The sequence below is a fragment of the Plecotus auritus genome, assembly GCF_963455305.1.
Source record: "Plecotus auritus genome assembly, chromosome: 4".
In the NCBI taxonomy this organism is placed as follows: Eukaryota; Metazoa; Chordata; class Mammalia; order Chiroptera; family Vespertilionidae; genus Plecotus; species Plecotus auritus.
Genome location: NC_137775.1, coordinates 538,533 through 560,608, shown reverse-complemented (window position 1 = coordinate 560,608; position 22,076 = coordinate 538,533). Strand labels below are relative to the sequence as shown.

The window sequence follows — 22,076 nt, the reverse complement described above, 5'->3', positions numbered from 1 at the left end:
AGAACCGGATAGAACAGCCGGATCCGGCCCGTGGGCCGTAGTTTGCCCACGGCTGGCCTATGTGGTGGGAGTTGGTCCATGTGGGAGACTTCCCAGGAACGCTGTAACCAGCTCCTCCTTCCTTTCTGGATTCTTTCAGTTGGCAGTCAGAATGCAGAGCTTGAGTCACTTAAGTTTTAAAAAATATTTTTACTGATTTTTAGAGAGAGAGAAACGGAGAGGGAGGGGGAGAGAAACATCAGTGATGAGAGAGAATCATGGATCGGCTGCCTCCTGCACACCCCACACTGGGGATGGAGCCACAATCCGGGCACGTGCCCTGACCGGCAATCGAACCGTGATCTCCTGGTTCCTAGGTCGATGCTCAACCCCTGAGCCACGCTGACGGGCAGAACTTGAGTAATTTAAACAAACGTTGCTCATTGCATTTCTTCTGAGAGGTAGCAACTAAAAAGAATGAAAAGAAAGTTAAGAAACCAAGGGTGCTTTTATCCAATTGGAAGCATCGTTAGATGATAGAAGTGATTTGTATGTGGATCCAAGGGAACTTCTGTAGGATGTTTGACATGTGGAGTCCACGTAAACATGAGGAGCAGGTGCTCATTTTCTCACCCAGCATGTTTCCCCCGACATTTCTGATCATGGAGGGGAGGACAGTGGTAGAAGGTAAGTGTCCAGAAGGTCCTCGTTGTCTTTTATGTATTAATTAGAGGCCCAGTGCATGAAATTCATGCACCAGGGGGTGGGGGGTCCCTTAGCCCGGCCTGCACCCTCTCACAGTCCGGGACCCCTCGGGGGATGTCCACCTGCCGGCTTAGGCCCGATCCCTAAGCCGGCAGGCGGACATTCCTCGCGCAGTCGAGATCCCTCTCGCAGTCCGGGACCCCTCGCTCCTTCCTGCCCACCTGCTTGCTGCTCCTTAGTGCTTCCGCGGAGGCGGGAGAGGCTCCCGTCACCACTGCTGCGCCCGCCAGCTGTGAGCCCGGCTTCTGGCTGAGCGGCGCTCTCCCGGTGGGAGCGCACTGATCACCAGGGGCAGCTCCTGCGTTGAGCATCTGCCCCCTGGTGGTCAGTGCGCGTCATAGCGACTGGTCGTTCAGCCGTTCGGTCGATTTGCACATTAGGGTCTTATTATATAGGATCATTGCAGCCAAAACCACACTGTTTAAAAGATCGCTTTCCCCCGGTTGTCAGCAGACAGGATTGTTTCCTTCCCGGAAGGCAGGCCTTTGTCACGGACGAGGGATGCCAAGGTCTCACGCCATCTTTCTCGTCTCCCTTCCAGCCCAGGAACCGAGGATAAGAGACGGCGGCCGAGGCACCCGAGACGCGTGGGAAGTTCCCTCACCAAACGCAATTAAAAAACGGAAACAAAACCCATAGTATTTGCACTTTGTACTTCAAATGTAAATTCACTTTGTAGAAAGGAGATGTTTAAACGGACTGCTCTAATCTGTGAAAAGGGAGGGGCTGGCTCCGGCAGATTAATCACATACAATGTATGTGTCCCCTTTGACCTTGGACATCTGCACTGAGTGGCGCTGTTCGGGGTGAGTTTCCACGTGCTCTCTGGGCCCCATGGTGTCCGCGTGGAGGATGGCAGCTCGGGCACAGCGGCTGCAGCCCGTGGCTCCTCCCTGGCACCGGATGGGTGCTCCCTGGCACTCAGCTTCCTCCGGCCGCTGCTCTGAGACCCACGGTATTGGCAGCCTCGGGGTCCCTGTGGGAGCTCACGCTTTGGTCTGTAAGGTGCGCTGTCGGCTGCCGGCCTTGCGTGCAGCTGGCGTGTGCCGGGCTGCGTGTCTCTGCGACCTGGTCCCTTGGTTCCGCTTCCCCGAGGTCTCGCTCCGGTCACGTTGGCAATCACAACAGCGCGATGATGGGGTCTGGGGGACAGTCCCTGACCACCTTCGTGGGCCTGCTCTGCCACCTCAAGGTTGGCCTCAGGCAGTGAAATCAACGCTGGGGGACCCCCCCCCCTCCCGAACTCCGTGCTGGCTCCAGGCAGCGGGCAGGGTCCAAGGTCAGAGAGGAGTTGGAATCAGGCCGCAGCTGCCATCTGCCCACCTCTGCCCTTCCACCTGGCCTTGCCCTCCCGGGGCCCCTGGCAGGTGAACGGTCCCCTGAGCTGCTCCCGACGGACAGTCTCCTTAAAGGAGGCGCGGCCTGGACGGCTGTGCGTGCTGGGTGGTGTGCCCCAGGCAGGCAGGGGGCTGGGCCCGGGTCCCGGTTCCTCCTCATTCTTTCCTGAAGGCCCAACGGGCACAAGACCTTGTCACCGGGCCAGTCCCCTGGGGCGCTTGGGAGGGACAGGTCAGGACGGATGCTCACACAGAGAGCCACAGAACCGGTCCCTGTGCAGCTGGGGCCGCTGGACCCCCGCCCTGAGCGGCCACGGCTCTTCAGCCCCTGGCAGGTCAGGGGGGCCGCGTGTGACCAGCCGTGAGGCTGGCTCGGCTCCGACATGTGGTCGGAAAAACACTTCCGTGGGCCTCACTCCCCAGCACATGGCGGACACCGACCCCTGTGAATAGCTGTGAAGACGGCGGCTTCTCCTTGTCTAATGCGCAGAGAGAAAGCTGAACCTGGAGCCGCTAACCCGTCACGGTTGCTAAGGATACAGTTACGCTCCCAAACTTATTGGATAATCTTTTCTATTTCTGAACTTTGAATTTAATCATTTTTCTTCGATTGAAATAAAATATGCGATCGAGCCTGTCTCTCTTCTGTTCTTTCCGGCTAAATGCACAGGGTGGCACATGCTTGACTTGAGGGTTTCCCCTGGGGAGGCACAGGGGAGGCTGGGCCCGTGGGGCGTGACGAAGGGCGGCTGATGAACCTTTTCCCGCTTCGGTTCCCTGTGGACGGTGGGACGCGCCTGGGGCACAGGCTCTCGGGTCCGTGTGTGTGTGACACACCTTATGGTGCGAAACAGCCCGGCGCTCGGTGAGTCCCAGCCCCGCCCGTGACACGCCCCTGCTGCCCGGGACCACAGAGGAAACAGAAGAGGCTCTTGTTTTGACAGAAGCAGGTGCTGTTCCCTGCGTCACACACTCCAGGCCTCACGCCTGCCCCTTCCCTTCTCCGGCCCGGGGCCCCGTCCTGGTCAGACCCCATCATGGTCTACTTGGGCCGTTCCTGTGATCTTTCCTTCTTCCTGTCCCCATGGTACTGAGACGTGACTGACACTGCCCCGGCTAAGTGCACCGCGCGCAGCGTAGCGCCTGCCTGCTATTGTGGAACAACTCCCACGGGTTCAGGCGCCGTCCATCCTCCAGGGACAGAGAGCAGCTGCGTTCCTGGTGCTGAGAACGTCCGGGTTTCCTTCCTGTGATGCCACGTGGGTGTCAGCGGTGGCCACCACGCTGTGCCTCAGGCGACGCTCCTGAAGCCTGGCTCCCTCCGGCCCTCACGCCGTGCTGCTCCCAGAAGCGGGGTCTCCGTGGAACCCATCGCAGCGTGTCGTGTGCAGTAAGGATGATCCCGGAAGCGGTGTTAGGGGAAAGGCAGCTCTTAGGGGAGCCTCGGGGCGGTGGGGCTGGGACCGGGTTCGGGGCAGATGGGAGGGGATAACGTGTTCGTGCCCGGGAGGCTGCAAGCCTGTGTCAGCCGGCGGGAGGGGCGGGCGGGCGGGGAGCCAGTGCGCCGGGCTGCGCAGATGGTTCTCATTGCCAAGCATTAAGATTCAAATCTAAAGCAGAACGCCGTTCCCTCCGCTACCCGGCGCAGCTGGCTTCAGTGACAGAGGCCTCCCTCCTGAGTCCTCCCTCGCCCTCCTTCTCCTGCTTAAAAGGCAGCCTGCATCCTTGTCAGAAACCCCCACGTCGGACATTATTTACAAGTGCCCCGACCAGCTCATAAATCATGCCAGGATCCCACACCGGCCTTTGTGAAGTGGTCCAGGTGACAGGAGTCAGCATGTTTGTAATTAGTGTGTAGGAAGGACTGACACAATCACAGACTGCCAAGTGACATGCAGATTGTGCGGCGCAAAGCTGCTCCAGAGAGAAAGCAAGGATGTGTGCAGCGTTACACGCGGCTGCGATGGCAGTGGTGGTGGTGACGGAAATGGTGATGATGATGATGATGAAGGGGATGGTGATGGTGACGAGGACAGTGATGATCATGGTGACGGTGATGTGGTGATGGTGATGATGATGCTGAGGATAATAATGATGGTGGTGATGGTGATGGTGATGATGGTGGTGATGATGGTGATGGTGGTGATGGTGATGATGGTGGTGATGATGGTGATGGTGGTGATGGTGATGATGGTGATGATGATGGTGATGATGGTGATGGTGATGATGATGTTGATGGTGATGGGGACAGTGATGATGATGGTGATGATGGTGATGATGGTGGTGATGATGGTGATGATGGTGATGGTGATGATGATGGTGACGGGGACAGTGATGATCATGGTGATGGTGGTGATGGTGATGATGGTGGTGATGGTGATGATGATGGTGAGGATAATAATGATGGTGGTGATGGTGACGGGGATGGTGATGATCATGGTGATGATGATGTAATGATGGTGGTGATGGTGGTGATGGTGATAATGGTGATGGTGATTGGGACAGTGATGATCATGGTGGTGGTGATGGAGATGATGGTGATGGTAATGGTGACGAGGACAGTGATGATTATGATGGTGGTGATGGTGATGGTGATGATGGTGATGGTGGTGATGGTGATGATGGTGGTGATGATGGTGATGATGGTGATGGTGATGATGATGTTGATGGTGATGGGGACAGTGATGATGATGGTGATGATGATGGTGATGATGGTGATGATCATGGTGAGGATAACAATTGGTGATGATGGTGGTGATGGTGATGATGGTGGTGATGATGGTGATGATGGTGATGGTGATGATGTTGATGGTGACGGGGACAGTGATGATCATGGTGATGGTGATGATGGTGATGATGATGTTGATGGTGACGGGGACAGTGATGATCATGGTGATGGTGATGATGGTGATGATGATGGTGAGGATAATAATTGGTGATGGTGATGATGGTGATAACTATATATTTTTTCCCTAACAACACACACTCTACATAGATGAAAATTTGTAAAACGTTTTGATTGATTAGGTATTTAGCTATTTTGGTATCTCTTCATTCTAAAGAGTGGCATTAGCCATCTTTTACTTAGTGCTGTGGACAAGCCTCCCCGAACTCTAGGGCTTCCAGGCACTCTTGCTTGTTCTGGTTCGTGCCTGTGTGCTGATACGGTTGGTCGGTCTGGTCTGGGCATGTCTGGGCACAGGTCTGCTTCTGCCCCTGTCCTCTCAGATGAAGGGGTCGTCTGGACGTGGTCTCTGCACTGGCTGTGCCTGAGCACAGGTGACACACCCAACAGCACAGGCATATCTCAAGCCTCCGCGTGTGACCTGTGTGGTCAGAGCTCGTCACTGGTTCAGAGCCAGTCATGGGCAGGAAGTGTGTGCACCCCCCAGGAGGCCCTGGCGGCCGTGGGTGCAGAGTGCTGCTCACGGACTCCTTCCTCAGACTACAGCTCAGCACATGCCTGTGTCCCGAGGGTCTTGGTTGCCGAGCTATGTGTAGAGTGTGGCTGAAGGCAGAAAAGGGGACACGTGTGTGGGTGCCGTCTCAGACATAGAGGAAGCGGGGCATGCTTCCTGCATATGCACATATATTTCGTCAGGTCCCTGGAGCAGCGCCTGTGGCTTCAACACACCTCTTCCCCAAAGCCCGCGGTAAAGCCTGGGCAAGACATGGATGCTGTGTTCGGTGGGTGGATGGAGATCCCGTGACGACAGGAGCAGCTACGTGATAACGGGGTTCACCCCGAGAACGTGTCCCCCACCTTCTCGCTTCCTCTCTAGGTTGAGTTGTCAGTAGGTTTGACTCTTCCCAATATATTGGCCTGAAAACTATGTCTACCACGTGAAATATTGAAAAATAAATCATATCTTGTCCTTAATTACCATGATCAAGACAGGCTCCAGAGAAAGGACGATCATGATAATGAAGGTGCTGGGAACGCTGGGAGGAGGCCCTGCAGAGGGCAGCGGGACGTGAATGCTGGCTTGTGCTCCGAGGCGCAGCTCCGACCCCAGGTCATTCTCGGGGGGTCACAGAGCCAGCCGGTGGCAGCTTTATTCTGACCCCAGGGATGGTCCACATTGGTCAGTCATGTTGATGATTCTTTCAGGCAAATTTTGAGTAATTTCACCGCTTCGCGCCAGGCCCGAAACCACCACTGCTAGAAGGTGCTGCTCTTGTGTGTGTTGGTCCCCACTGCTTCTGCGTGTGGTGGGGCCTGTTCGTACTCATGACAGACCGTAGGGCTGAGGAACCCCTCGCTTGTAACTTGGACACGAGTGCATCATTTCCTCTTTCAGGTTTGAGGCCATGTGCCAAGTAAAGTATCTACTTCTAGACAACAAACATAGATCACATTATATATATGTACACACACACACACACACACACACATATGCATACATATATATGTTTGCTTGATTTCAGAGAGGAAGGGAGAGGGAGAGAGAGATAGAAACATTAATTATGAGAGAGAATCATGGATCGGCTGCCTCCTGCATGCCTCACGCTGGGGATCGAGCCCCACAACCCGGGCATGTGCCCTGGCTGGGAATCGAACCCTGACCTCCTGGTTCATGGGTTGATGCTCAACCCAACCACTTAGCCACGCCAGCCGGGCTAGGTTATATTTTTAATGAACATCAGTTATGTCATTAAGTGAAGTCACGTTGGCTACCATTTCCAACAGCTCAGGTCCCCAGAGAATTGTCTGTGTTTCACAGTTCCCATCAAGGGAAGACCTTTCTGTGGTTAAATTGACGTGTTTCCCTCCCACAGGCTTGTCCCTTTGGTGATGTCTCAGTTAACAGAAGTCCTTTCCTCTGACTTCTCCATATGTGTACTCCTACCGTGACACAGATAGGCCACTTAATCCATTTGAAGCGGACACGCTCTGTTTCACGTTCTTCGGTCTTTCATGCCCGAACGAGATGTTGGGGCACACGTGTTTTGCAGAGCTGCATTTGTGGAGCGTGGGGTGTGGCGGCCGCGCCCTGTCTTGTGATGAAATGCACGTTGACGATGAAAGGGAAGTTCATGTAAATAAACTCGGAAGGGAAGACGCTTGAACAAACCCAGCTGGTTACCTCGAGGGCACTGGCAGTCCCCGCGCATTCACAAGCTCTGGCCCAGAGCCACCGGGTTCTGACTTGATTCTCAACGGGATGCACCTTCAATCAGCGCCGCTGTGCTCCATCTGGGGGTGGTCCCCTCCGGGGCAGGCTCACCTGCCGAGAGCAGGCGCACTGCTCCCGGGACCACGTGTGGACTCCGTGGTCGGACACGGGAAGACCCCAGGCTGCTGTGCGTGTACATCGGTTTCAGGGACGACCACAGGCGTCCTTGGCGTTGCACCCGCGGGTGAGAGGGTTAAGTGCCGATTTTACAGTCACTCAGCGGGGCCTCAGAGAGCGAGAATCCCACTCTGACCCCGGGCCCTGCAGACGCTGACTTGGTGTGTCTGAGAGGCCCTTTCAAAGCCCCATTGATGCTGGAGGCCCCGGGGAACTGAAATAGACCCGTGTAAGTGCTTTGTAAACACGGCTGCTCGGGCCAGCTGCGCAGTCTCCTGTTTCACCGGGACGGCCCCGGGCCGCCCGAGACCGCCGCGCCTCTCCCGCCAGGTGCGCCCGGCTCCTGCCGCTCGTGCCTGCGGAAGAATTTTAATCGTCACTTGGAAATGAAACCGTACCCGAAACGTCAAACCTTAGTACTGCATTGAAGTCGGCTACTTCTTTGAGAATGTGGTGGCCGGCCTGCGAGATCGTCTGGACGGAAACTTCTGGTCGACCTCGCGATGCATCGTCTCCTGCCGGCGCCTCCAGTCCCACGGCCGCTGATGGAAAGGACCGGCCGGCATGTCCCGCGTGGTGCGGCCCTAGAAGTGTAAGGGCCACTGAAGAGGAAGGCTTTCACGTAGCTCCCGCTCCCGCGCCGGCTCCACGTCCTGCATCTGGGCAGGGAACACGCCCTGCTGGCATGTCAGCGCCTTTGTCCGGCCCAAGCTCCCGCTTCCCGGAAAACAGCGTTTCTGCTTCAAACGCGGTGCGAAGGGCATCGGACAATGGCCCACCTGGGGGGCTGCGGCCGGGAGGGGCCGGAGCGTGTCTGGCCTGGTTCCTGCGAACTCTGTCCCAGGCTTTAAAAAATGTTTTTTATTGATTTTTAGAGAGAGAGAGAGAAAGAGGGAGGGAGGGAGAGGTTTAGAAACATCAGTGAGAGAGAAACATCATCTACTGGCCGCCTCCTGCACGCCCCCTCCTGGGGATGCAGTCTGCAGCCCAGGCCTGTGCCCTGACTGCGAATGGAACCGTGACCTCCGGGTTCCTGGGTTCCATCCCAGTCTTAACACAAAAGTTGGGACACCTCCCCCTTCTTCCAGCCTCCTGCTTCTTACAGACCGGCCCCTGGGACACACGCGTCCAAGGACTGAATCCCCAGCCGTTTGCGGACAGTAACATTTGGTCGTGTATAACGGTCATTTCAAACCTCGTGCGTTCAGACTTGAAATATGGAGGGTTTTGAGCTAATTGTCTTTCCAAACATAAGGCCCTGACTTTGAGAAAACAGTTAACAGTTCAAAAAGCGTTTGGACATCAGATAAGAATTACAAAGCGACGCTCAGATGCGTTTCAGTAAGAACAGAGGAATTAGAAACACATGAGCCCCGGTTTCCTTTAAAACCCGCTGCATTTAAAGATTAAGGGGCCGAGGGATTCTGATTAACCAAATGTGTTCAAGGACTTACTAAATCCAAAACACTTAAATCACAGCGAAGGCATTTGGGGAGAAAAATGGCTGCGATGTTTGCTCAGTCCACCCCGGCGCGGGGAGCTCGGAGCGTGATTCGTGGTCAGCGATTCTGAACTCAGGCCACGCGGGCCATGAGGGTTTCCTGGGCGGACACACGGGCCACCTTCGCACCGCCTTCTGCGTCCCCGGGAGAAACCTGACAGGGTCCGCGGCGGGAGCGGTGATGGGCGCTGGGAGGCGAGGAACCAAACGCGCCTGGCCGGCTCTCCGTCATTTCCCGACAAGCGAGTTGGCGAGTTCAGATTTAATAAATATTTATGAGCTGCTTTCCCTTCTGTTTCCCAAGGCAGTTTCCCCCCTCAGTCAGCGGCAGCCCCACGCACCACAGCTTCAGAGCTTACAAATCCGTCTAATATGGGAGGGTAGTCAGCGAAGGAGAACGTGCATCATAAAGAGATAAAAAAAAGCAGGGATCCTCAAACTTTTTAAACGGGGGGCCAGTTCACTGTCCCTCAGACCGCTGGAGGGCCGGACTATAGTTTAAAAAAACAAAACTATGAACAAATTCCTATGCGCACTGCGGGCCCGGGACGCGTCGGCTGCTAAGCAGGACAGGCAGCGGCACCCGGCGGGCCGGATCAATGTCCTCGGCGGGCCGCATGTGGCCCGCGGGCTGTAGTTTGAGGACCCCTGGTTAAGGTGACGTTGGTGACCGGAGCCCATGCAGGTGGGCCTGCGCCAGGGAGAAAGCCGGATGAATGCATGGGTTTCCCGGTGGCTGAGACAAAGGGACAGACGTGATGAAGTCGGGGGACTGATGTGATGAGGTCGGGGGACAGATGTGATGAAGTCGGGGGACTGATGTGATGAAGTCGGGGGGCCAGAGGGAGGGGGGAACCTGCCGGGAGCCAAGGCCTGGGGGTCGCAGCGGCTCCGTGAGTGCATCCCCAGCAGAGGGACGAGGTGACATCCTCACCCCCTCCTGTCCTCTCGGGGTGCCTGTGAGAAGCCAACCAGACCATCATCCACAGGCGGGGTCTGTCCCCACCCGTGAGACGGACACTTAGCTCCTTCATTTCCCATCTCCCGAAGGCCACGGTGTCCTGGCCTCCCGCACATCTGGAGCCCTCAGGGACAGTGTCTAGTTCTCTCTTCATTTCTCTGTTCACCAACGATGAACTCAGAAGTGTGCCCGGTGTTCCGTGTCCGGACACGCGATGCTGTCGTGTAGCATCCGTTTCTGCAAACGCGCGCACCGCGGCGGGCGTCGGTGGGGGCTCCTTGCCTGCGGGGCCGCCTCTGTTGACAGAATGTAAAGTCACATTCACTGCTTTTGTCCCCTGGTTATAGACACGGTCTTTTCTAACTTTTCCAGAAAGCCAGGGAAATAGAGGGAAAAGTCCACCATTTTCACCAGGAGATGATAACTGTCGTAGGACCTATTTGCACGGTTTAAAGATGCAGCCTGCTGCGGGGTCAGGGCGGGGCAGGGCAGGCTGTCCTCCCGGAGGATGAGAGCACACTTCCTGTGCGCCCCTCGCCGGCCGCATCGTGACGTAATGCTACTTCCTTTCTCATTGTTAAAAGGTTACCGAAAAAGGGGTGAATCGATAGACCCTTTATTCGTGCTGGTTACGTCGTGCATCAGTCTTCAGCCTACGTGTCTCCCAAGAGGTTTTTATGCAGGCATTTTCTTCCCTATTTTGCTTTTCTTCATTTCTCAAGACTTCTGTGCTCTCGCAGGAGAGAAGGCTTGTAAAACGGGTTGAAAGTAACAAAAAGTGGGAGCCATTGATGGGCTGAGTGCTAACCGTATAGTGTTAGCTACGCCCCGAGCAGATTTCACCACGTTTGAATTCACCCCGCGTGTCTGCACGTCAGGAAGAGACACAGATCCCCAAGCTGCCCTCTTTCTGGGGTGAGTCTGTGTCCAGGTGGCTGATGTATGGCATGGGAGTCAGGGTGGGCGTGTGCCCTACGGGGACACACTGAACCCGCACATCTTGTAGGAACTGACCCGTCCGGGACAAGACCTCTCAATGGCCCCATTGTCCTGGACGGGCCCGAGGCAGGTGTCCCCGTGAGCCCAGGGCTAACTCGCGGCCACCTGGGCTGACAGGGATCTGCCTTCTCTCCAGATCGTGTTTCTCGGAGCCCAGGTGCCCCCTGGAATGTGCCCGCCTGGCTCGGGGGCCACAGGCCACGGAGTTCTTGTCTCAGAGCGGCGGGCTTTCTTCCCTCCCACGTCTCTCCTGCCCACCCCCCCACCACTATATCTATGAAAAGGGTAAAGAAATAGGGTTTAACGTAGAATTAAAATGAGCTTCATGACAGGGATTTTAAAAGCTACTGTAGGGACTCCATTTGTTAATATGACATTTCATAAATGATTACATATTTTTTGGTAAATTTCTTTATCATTCTCAAGATGTTTTCATTTCAAAGGCCGGCAAAAAGTAATTTCTTAAAATACTTTTCTTCTCTACGTGTTTTCATTTAAGCTCCGTCGTTACCCCCAGGCCGTATTCAGAGAGCAGTGGTTGCCGGGGCCTGGGAGGCTGCCTCACGCGGGAGGCTCCTGGGACAGTCCCCTTCGACCAGGAGATGGTTCCCTGGCCCTCCAGGGCTGGCAGCTCGGGACCCGCATTCCAGAATCACAGCCACATCCACGGTCGGCCTTCTGTTTGCGAGGAGTCGCCACACTTCTCAGCCTGTGAGGGATAAAGTGACATCTGACGCCCCAACCAGGTGGCCCTTCTGTGCCAGGGATCGGAGCCCGACCAGGTGGGCAGGGAACGAGGGTCAGACACAGGAGTTGACTCCATGGACTGGGCACTGGCTGTGGGGCCCACAGGGAGGAGAGGTTAATCCTTAGCGCATCCCCACGCTCACCCACAGGTAACCAGGCAGGTTCCCCTCCTGGTCTGAGCCTCCTCACTCCCCCCCTCCCCCACTGACCCGAGGAACCAGAGGGGGTGAATCCCGCTTACCCCGGGCATCCGGACATCCACTGGGCAGACTAACTGATACTAAGAAACAGAAGCAAATCTCATAGAAGTCTCTGTTTCTGTTCTACTCAGAGATGGAAAGAGACTTGACTTTGGGTGGTGAACATGCAACACAATATACAGATGATACATCACAGAACGGTACACTTGAAACCTGTATAATTGTTACTAGCCATGTCGCCCCCCGCCCAATAAATTCAATTAAAAATCAAAATGATAACAGACAGAGGATTCCCAAATGCTGTATCTCAGAAAAATGGCAAAGGACAGAAAAGTCTCAGTCGAGGGCCAGTGCAGGCCTACGCCCTCTCGCAGTCTGGGAGGGCTCAGGGGATGTCCGACTGACGGCTTAGTCAGATATCCTTAGCGCTGCCGCAGAGGTGGGAGAGGCCCCGCCACCATCACTGCGCTCGCCAGCCATGAGCCCGGCTTCTGGCTGAGCGGCGCTCCCCCTGCGGGAGCACACTGACCACAGGGGCAGCTCCTGCATTGAGCATCTGCCCCCTGGTGGTCCGTGCACATCATAGCAACTGGTCGTTCCACCATTTGGTTGATTTGCATATTAGCCTTTTATTATATGGGATATTTTTATTGAGTTTTAGAGCGAGAGGGAGAGGGAGAGATCGAGAAATATCCATGTAAGTGGAACATGGATCAGCTGCCTTCTGCACACACCCTACTGGAGATGGAGCCTTTGGGTGCACAGAACGATGCCCAAGGTCAGGGCAACACCTCCCATGTTTAATATGGGACAGGGGTTCTGACGGCCTCTGTAGGTGCCGTTCTCTGCGGCCATCGGTGTGGATGCACGGGTAGGCACCGGTTTAGGCAGCGACTGGGGCTACTTGACTTTATTTACACGGCAAGATTCCCCCAGAATTTGGATGCACCTTTCACTGGCACTGGTGCCCTGACCCGAGAGGCCCTGGGTGCCCTGACCCGAGAGGCCTCGTGGGACCGAGGTGGCGCGAGTGGTTCTGAGCAGAGCGGTGGCCGCGGGCGGCCAAGCTGTGCTGAATGAATGCAGCATGTTGTTCGCTGGGGAGCCCAGAGCTCCTGAGGACACGGCCTCGCACTGAGTCCCTTGGTTTTCCAGGGCGGGGCCTTCCCGGGGGCCGCAGCGAGAACAGTGTGGCCTCTCAGCCTTGGCAAATGAGAACCACATGCTGGGCCGGCCGGACCGCGGCTGTCCCTGCGCCCTCACCTGGCTGCCGGCACCGGCCGGGACAGTGGCCCTCAGAGGCCGCTGTGGCCACAGGGGCGCAGTCAGGCGCTGGGGTAGAGGCCGCTGGGACCCACCCTGAGCAAGCAGGATACTTGGCTTGTTCTTTTTCATTGCTATTTTGGAAAATTTCAGGAAGTATTTTTAAAATTCATATGAAGTATGAAATGAAAATTCCGTTCATTTGCAGTTTTTCGTGGTAACTAATTCTAACCTCCGAGGAGGTAAAACAAATAATTCATAAAACGGTGACTGGAAGAGCTTGCCCCATCTAACTTGGTCCCGCTCTGCTTGGTTCTGAAGACGTGTGAAGACGAAGATGCAAAATGCATAGACAGAGACCTGACATGTTGGGGGCACTGGGGGCACTGACGTGTCATGTGCTGCACCAAGGGCTGCTGTGGGTCAGGGGTCAGGAGGTCAGGGGACAGGAGGTCAGGGACAGGAGGTCAGGAGACAGGAGGTCAAGGACAGGAGGTCAGGAGGTCAGGGGACAGGTCAGGGGACAGGAGGTCAGGGGACAGGAATGGGCCAGGGAACAGGAAGTCAGGAGACAGAAGGTCAGGAGGTCAGGGGACAGGAGGTCAGGAGACAGGAGGTCAGGGGACAGGAGGTCAGGGGGCAGGAGGTCAGGGACAGGAGGTCAGGGGACAGGAGGTCAGGAGGCCAGGGGACAGGAGGTCAGGGACAGGAGGTCAGGGGACAGGAGGTCAGGGACAGGAGGTCAGGGGGCAGGAGGTCAGGGACAGGAGGTCAGGGGACAGGAGGTCAGGGGACAGGAGGTCAGGAGGTCAGGGCACAGGAGGTCAGGAGACAGGAGGTCAGGAGGTCAGGGGACAGGAGGTCAGGGGGCAGGAAGTCAGGAGGTCAGGGGACAGGAGGTCAGGGGGCAGGCCATCCACCATGTGCAGAAATGGGACCCGAGGCCCGAGTGGCTGAGAGGGGGACGTGGGCAGGAAGAAGAACAAATTTCCTTGTTTTTTGTGGATTCTGGAGGCTAAAGTACAGCCAGTAATAATTCTTTTTTTAAAAAACATACTTTTATTGATTTCAGAGGGAGGGAGAGGGAGACAGAACACCAACAATGAGAGAGAGAGCTGATTGGCTGCCTCCTGCATGCCCTGAACCGCAACCTCCTGGTTCAAAGGTCAAAGCGCAACCACTGAGGCACGCAGGCCTCAGGCCTGGCTCCCCGGTTTTCGGTGATGACTCTGGGAAGACGGTCCGCACCGACAGACCGACCGGCACTGTTCTGGCAGCTCCTGGGCACGTGGCGCCTTTCACTTCTCGCGCGCCTTCCAGTTCTCGCGTGCCTTCCAGTTCTCCTGGTGCCCGAAGCTCTCGCGGTACCTCAGGTTCTCGCGGGACGCTAGTGGGGGCGGAGTGAGTGGCTGGGAAATTCCGCCAGCTCCCAGAATGTTCTCCCGTGAGGGGGGGGCGGGGCGCGTTACCTGACCCGCGTGGTCCTTCGTTCGTCCTGAGAGCGCGGTGGGGTTGAAGCAGCCTCGCCTGCCGAGGGGCGGCCCACGGTCCTGCGTGGAAGTCGTCGGTGCTGGTCCGCTTTCCATGCAGGCCGGCGCCTGGAGCGACCGGCCAGGACCGGGCCTCGGGGGCGCTCGCCCACCGCCTGCCCCGCGTGTCCGGGTCACCCCATGGCCTTTGGCGGAGCTGCTGGGACGCGCGGGGTGCTGGGCCCTTCGCTGAGGGAGGGTCCGTCTCCTCCGGACCTACCCTGCCTCCGTGACCTCCCAGCCAGACCCTGAGCTGAGCGCACACGCCGCGGAGGTGAGTCCCTCGGAGCGGTTCGCGGGCCTTTGGGACGCGGCCCGCGCTCCCCGGTGGCGGCGGGCGGCGGGCGGGACCGAGGGAGCATCCCGAACCGCCTTCACGGTAGAAGCTGCTTCTCCCTGTGGCGATGTGAGGGGTGAGCTCACGAAGGGCTTTGTGAGGTGAAGGCTGTGACTTTCATGTTTGCTTCCGTTGCCTTTGCACGTGCGACTTGATACGCCGCAGAGGGGGTTCTGTGTCTGTCACGGAGGAGAATCCAGCCGCGCGGACCTGGGCGGGGAGACAGTGTATGGATGGGTGCGCTGTTCATGCCGCCACAAGGGGGTTCACGTTTCCGCCAGAGCAGTCAGGGGTTCTCAGCCACTGTGGCTCCCAGAACCTTCCAGGCTCCTGCAGGGCCCGAGCAGGTGAGGTGGAGGCGAGCTTTGTCATGGAAAGCACGGGGTCCCGGGGTCCCCGGGACTCTCCAGCCGGGTCGGGGAGAAGGGCGCCTTCCACGCCTGGAACGCAGGAGGAGGCCGCCATGCCGACCTCTCACCCCCTCCAAGGCCGCGAGTTTGGGGACGACGCTGGGCCTCTGGGGCAGACGTGAGGTCTTGCCTGCAGGTGGCTGGGGTGTTTCTCCTTCTCCCTGGACGGGACCCCATGGTGGCCCCGGAAGACGAGTTACCGGGAAGAAAAGAAGGTGCAGGAGGCGTTCCGACACCGCCCTTGTCTGTATGAACGAGCATTGGTTTCTTCCAAGCGGGCCCTTAAGTCATGGCAGGAAGCGAGGTGGTTCCACAGGCCCCTCCTCTTGCCCGGCCAGAGTTCCTTTCTCAAGGAAACTTAAATTCACTGTCTTCATGGCTTCCCTGTCCATCATAAGTTCGGGGGAGGGCACATTTCTGTACTCTTTAAAACGATTATGATGGCATGATGATTTTAGCAGAATCAAGGAAGTAATTTAACGAAGAGCATTGCATGCTGTGCACTTTTCTGGGAAGTTTCTTTTTGTTTGTCAACCCTGTGACTCGGTAACAAAATGCTGGGGGATCTTGGGGGGTCATGAGGAAAATGTGGGAAGTGGGACCTGTTCCTTTTGTGCTGGGCGTGGAAGGTTAGGAATACTGTAGTGATTTGGCCAAAGAGCACTCACAAGCAGATCTCTACCTCCAGTGAAAACCGAGTTCATTTGTTATCACAGAGCCCGCCTCAGAGGCTGTGAAGATTCAGTTGACAATAAGTGGAATTGAAAATTCAATATTAAAACTTTAATAAAGATTAAATCGTTTAAACCCAGAAGCGTGCCTGGCACAGTTAACAAGTGCTCATCGCTGTAAGTTGTTATGGTTGTGGTTAGTAAAGAACTGACTCATGAAAGTGAGACTACAATTCCGTATGCCTTTTTAATTTTTCATGTTTTGATGTCTAGAATGTTAACACACTCCCGGTAACACATTGAGCGAGAACACTTCCTCCCCCCGCCGTTTGCATTCATTACGCTCTCAGTCACCTAGAGCCCCCTCCGTGCTCCCCTCTTGGGGCCTTTCTGTTTACTGTCGCAGGCTGCTCTGAAGTTACATGTACGACTTGATGTTTCCGTTTCGGGAAGAAGCCAGGTGGTCCGTGCAGGGCAGACACGAGGCTCTGAAAACGGTGTTTATAACAAAGACAAGTCAGAGGAGGCAGGACGGGTACCTATTTTTGGACCAGCGCTTTTGCAGTCCTGATGTGACATTACCGTGTCTTGTTCTTTGTTCTTTCTTTTGGACATTCATTAGGACAGTGGACATGTGCCTGACATCATTTTTTTTGAAAGTCTAGGCTTTTTATTTGTGCCATAAATACATATAATGGCTGTTTAAAGAAAACAAAATGCAGTCCGTTCAGAATGAGAAAGTAAGTGAAGGCTCCACAGAGCACAGGTGAAATTTTGTGATAATGTTGATAATGTTGATAATGTGAAGTTTAGGAAGAAAGGTTAGAATGACGGAGACATGCGTGTGATGAGCAGGCAAATGAGTCACTGTCATCGCTGACAGCGTGGCTGCATTTCTGGCGGGGACATGCAGGTGTCAGGATAAGGGAAAAAAAGATGTTATTTATAGAATGCTTGTGTCCCCCAAATTTCTCTGTTAAATCCTACCCTCCAAAGTGATGGTATGAGGAGGTGAGGTATTGGGAGGTAATCAGGGCACGAGGTTGGAGCCCAGAGAGCTCCCTGCCCCTTCTGCCAGGTGAGAACACAGTGAAGAGACGGCCACTAAAAGCAGGAAGTGGGGTCTCATCACACCTGAGCCTGTTGGCCCCTTGACCGTGGACTAGCAGCCTCCAGGCTGGGAGATAAAGGTCTGCCTTTAGAGCCCCCAGGCTGTGGTGTTCCGGTGCATTGCCTCAACTAAAACCGAAGGCTCAGTGAGGGGCCAGGCAGGTGAGTGGCCAACTATTGGGACCACGTTTTCCTGGAAAACGGAAGCAGAGACATTTAAGGAGCAGACATGTGACCCAGGGGACGGATGCAGGATTGGGGACCGTCTGGGGCTGAGCAGTGGCTGTGCGTGCCTGTGCATGGCCTGCCACCCGTGATGGTTTTCCCATCTGTGAACACGGACCCGTCATCTCGCCATGTTGTTGGACGGGTAGCAGGTGCTCACAAGGTCTGGTTGTTGCATAGTCTCAGTAAACAATAGCCACTATTCCAGAAAGACTGGCCTGTGTCGGATGCCTCACAGATGCTCGAGATGACAGCTGAGAAATACGGTGAGAGTATTTCTTAATTGGAGGCCGACCACTGATACTCTTAAGAGAGGAGTGTTAGCAGGTGGTGATGGGGAGGCTGAGGCTGCCTTCTCGGCCCCGTTCCAGGTGTGGATGCTGAGAAAAAGATGCCTCCCAGGAAGGGCTCCTGGTGGTTTAACTGGGCTGATATTAAAAAACCAACAAACAAAATCAGAGCCAGGGTCAGCAGAGAAGCTCCCTGGGCCACGCCCCTCCCTGCATCAGAAGAATGTTGTCCTCATCACGGCAGTAGGTGAACATCTACTAACCTGTTAAGTCGCTACCATGTGTCTAAACCAGTGGTCGGCAAACCGCGGCTCGCGAGCCACATGCGGCTCTTTGGCCCCTTGAGTGTGGCTCTTCCACAAAATACCACAGCCTGGGCGAGTCTATGTTGAAGAAGTGGCGTTAGAAGAAGTTTAAGTTTAAAAAATTTGGCTCTCAAAAGAAATTTCAATCGTTGTCCTGTTGCTCTTTGGCTCTGTTGACTAATGAGTTTGCCGACCACTGGTCTAAACCCACCCTCCTCGCTGGCAGTAGCAGTAAAGGCAGAGCCGAGCTTTCTCGGGGTTGGCGGGGCTCACGGTCGTCGGCCCTGTTCTTAGCAGCCTTGAGCTGGGGTCTGAGGCCATGTGCACAGATGCCCACTGGCTGACGTTTGGAGATTCTCACTCAAGTCCATTTCCTCGCAGAGATGGGCACAGATTTTCCTAAGGAAAGGCGACCTTTTAATGAAGCTGCTGCATTGGACGGGGCCCTCCGAGGGTGCTGGAAACAGGGCTGGGTGTTTTGTCTTGCTGGCTCCGTGGCAGCGGGTCAGCCAGCACCCATCCCCTTCTGAGAGAGCGGGCTGGCTGAGTGTCCTCTGGTCAGGGGTCCAGGGGACGGCTGTGCAGAGGCCACGCCAGCCACTCCCTGGGGGCTGGAGATGCTGCTTGCTGGCTTCTCAGCTTCTCGGGACATTTAGGAAACCATCGTTTTCTGTAGTCTCCATGCACAGCAGCAACCCCGCAGCGGCCCCCTTTCCAGAAGGCGCTGCCGCACAGCAGTGTCCTCGTGGTCCCGGTGGTACCGCTGGGTGACCCCACACTTCACATGGTGTGGTCTCCAAACCCTTCATTTGTTCTCCACTTCAGCATTTGTCTCAATTTGCATGGTTTTGACTGAAATCATATGGCAATATTGAAGCCTTGGACAAAATCAGCAAATTTCATCTGACATTATTGCATATAGGTTCATGAGGTTTTGTGGTTTCTTCATCAAACGTGTAGTTAAACATTACAAAATGAAACCATAAAAACCTAGTCTAGGAAAAAATCCACGTCTCTCCTGAGGCGCCAAATGGGCTTGTGTGCCGCAGCGTTGGGGGCTGGAAGAGGTTAGTCTGAGACTTGGTAAACTCGCTTGGATGAGACATGAAGTCCAGCAATTAAACTGTTTTTAATAATGTTCAATTTTGAAGTAAAAATAAACCAAAAAGAGGGCTAGTCCAAGAAAAGCAGTGCCCTGAGTATTCTGGCCACTGCGAAGATCAGACGTTGAGTTGAAGCTTTGACCAGTGTCCACAGGTCAACTCGGCATTGGAGAAATGTCACCCTTTCCTCACGGGTGGGGCGGTGGGGACACATGTCTGCACACCCCGGCCCGCCTTCTCAGCTCGGCCACTGTGGCTGCTGTCCCTGCAGAAGGCGTTCTGTCACATCCCCGCAGCCTCGCTCTGCTCGTGGGACATTTAAAACGGAAACATCCGTGGTTCTAGGCGGCCGAGTCCTGTTTCCTCTAACTGCCCTGCACTCTGCCCCGGCTCCCCTGCCCGGAGTCGCCCCCTGTCCCTGCCGAGCCTCAGAGCCTCACTCACTGTGTGTGCTGAGTGGGCCCGATTTTTGTGGCTGTCAGAAATAACCTGTATTTATTCTGAAATAATGCTTCCCGCCATTGGTTCTATATAAATACAGTTTCTATTTACTGTAGAGGTTAAGAAAATGCAGGAGAGTATACGGAAGAAATTTAAATAACTTACATTTCCGCCACCCAGAGAGAACTATTGCTGACGCTTACTCACAGGCTTTTATGCATAAATTTGTATAATTGAAATTTCTGTATATATATATAGGCTCCTATTTTTTTACTCAGTGTCCCATTGGGAGTAATTTGGTCCAACCTTCGGGGACCCCACAGTAGAGCGGCCCTGTCCACTTGCCGAGTTTGGGAATAATTCCTCTTTCCTAATGCTTAAATGCTGCGACAGTTACCTCCGCCTTTGCTTGAATTGATGACTATGTTTTGAGCCCTGGAAGTTTTACGGGGTCAAAGGTCACACATGTTAGGTTTTGCATAAAAGTTTGGGCTCATGACATCCTGCACAGAATGCTGCTGAATTAACATTTTAGCTACTTTGCATAATTCTTCAGTTTTTTTTGGGTCAAACGATAGAGAAATATACTTCCTCCTGTGGTACTTTCCTGTTGAACGTTGGGTTTCGGGACAGAGAGAGCGGGACAGAGGGAGCTCTGGGACGACAGGGGGCTCCCAGGACTGTCCCCGGGAGGAAGACTGTCTGTGTGGGTTACAGGTGTCTCCCAAGAAGTTAGGCCGCAGTCCTCCCCCCAGAAATCGGGAATGTGGCCTTGTTTAGAAATAGCGTCTTTGCCAAGGTGGTCAAGTGCAGGTGAGGCTACACTGGCATGCGTGGCCCTGGCCCAGTACACCTGGTGTCCGTGGAAATGGGGAATGGGACACACCACCACCACGTGAAGACGGAGGTGGAGAGCTGGCTGGGCCATCTAGCAGGAGGCCCGAGAATTCCTGGCACCCCAGAAGCTGGAAGCGGGGAGGCAGGAATACACACTGAGTTTTGGGGGGAGTTTGGCCCTGAGGTACCTTTGTCTGGAACTTCCCGCCTCCAGGAGGGTGGGAGCCACAGCCAGTGAACAAGCTAGAAGCAGAATGGTCCCGTTATGATGTAGACCAGCCGTGGGCAAACTACGGCCCGCAGGCCGGATCCGGCCCGTTCGGCTGTTCTATCCGGCCCGCGGAGCCGAAAGAGCCGAGGGTTCTCTTGCTCTCCCCTCCGCTCCTTTACTTTGAATTTACATTAGTTCACACAAACACTCCATCCATGCTTTTGTTCCGGCCCTCCGGTCCAGTTTAAGAACCCATTGTGGTCCTCAAGTCAAAAAGTTTGCCCACCCCTGATGTAGACGATAAGCCACAAAGCAGAGACCCCAAGGGTGCACCCTCAAGATGGACGCTCTCCACAGATGGATGGGGTGGGTGTGTTGGGGCCACAGGAGGTCGCAATTGGAAGGACGACCGAGCCTCCTGCTGGACACCTGTCTTGCCCCAACGTGTCCCCACTACTGAGCCAACCGAAAGGAGAGTGGGGAGCTCCCCTGGAGGGACGTGTGCCCTGATGGGGCCCTCACGTCGACAGCAGGAGTGTTCCGGTCACACCTGTCTCCGGCCTGAGAATAAACAGTCGCCACCGTGAACTGAGCAAAGAATGCATCTCAAAAGTGGTTTTTCTGTTACAAATTCTTTTCTTACAAACCAGGACAGAGTTCTGATACCTTCTCCTGAAGAGTCTCCTGCTCTGAGAGGCTGAATAACAGAGATACACCTCCCCACCCCACCCCCGTTGTGAGCGCTGGGGGGCCAGCTGCTGACATGGCATCAGGAAGGGCAAGCATCTCTCCAGGGACACTGCTGAGGGACCAGCCTGCCTCCCCCTGCAGGTGCCAGCGTTGCGTTTGGATAACCTGGGCTCCAAGCTCCGAGGCCACTTTCTGGTACAGTATCGTCATCACTGTCATGACTGTTTGGGCAGAGGTAGGTCGCTTCCTCTGTTCTGCCCGTCAAAAGGCTCTATAGAAGGACTCTCCTTCCTAAGAGTTACATACAAGAGTCACCTTCCAGAGTTGTCGGCAGCCTTCCCTCCCGGGGCGGGAGGCCAGCACCCATCTGACAGCGGCAAAAGCAAGCGAAGTGTCCCCTTTGAGCCATCAGCGGGGACGCCGAGACCAGACTGGTGGACTCCCCACCCAGGTGTGTTGGGAACTGACATGATGGGACCCCTGCTCCTGCAGATGGCGCTCTCCCTAGAGTTCAGATAGACCTCTCACCTTCACCTGGGAGGACAGGTCTCTGGCTCCTTCCGTGGGTCATGAATGGAGTTCACATGGGCTCAGGCTCCAGGCAGGTTATCGGCCACAGCGTGCTGCCGGGGGCAGATGGGGACCAAGCGCCCGCTGGCATCCAGGCACCACCTGGAGCCCCATGTGAGGAGGACTGGCCGCCCTGCCCGTCGGGGCCTGTGTGTGCACAGGTGGCAGGACCCCACATAGGTGTGGGTTCCTACAGGAGCCTGTGCTCACCCCAGGTGACTGGCGTCCCCCCATAGCAGGGACTCCGGTGGCCACCGGGCCATCCCGGCCCAGCAGAGAGGCTGCTTGCACAGTCGGGGCC

At 55.5% G+C, this 22,076-nt stretch overlaps 1 protein-coding gene across 1 annotated transcript in view; it reads left to right on the top strand.

Annotated features, from left to right (window-relative positions):
* SMOC2 (SPARC related modular calcium binding 2) overlaps positions 1 to 2,712 on the top strand; it is an 87,931-nt gene extending 85,219 nt beyond the window's left edge. The window contains exon 13 of the mRNA XM_080665591.1: positions 1,286 to 2,712. Within this exon, the coding sequence (XP_080521717.1) occupies positions 1,286 to 1,303 (18 nt within the window). The 3' untranslated portion in view covers positions 1,304 to 2,712. The remainder of the gene's footprint in view (positions 1 to 1,285) is intronic.
* Positions 2,713 to 22,076: the final 19,364 nt, after the last annotated feature.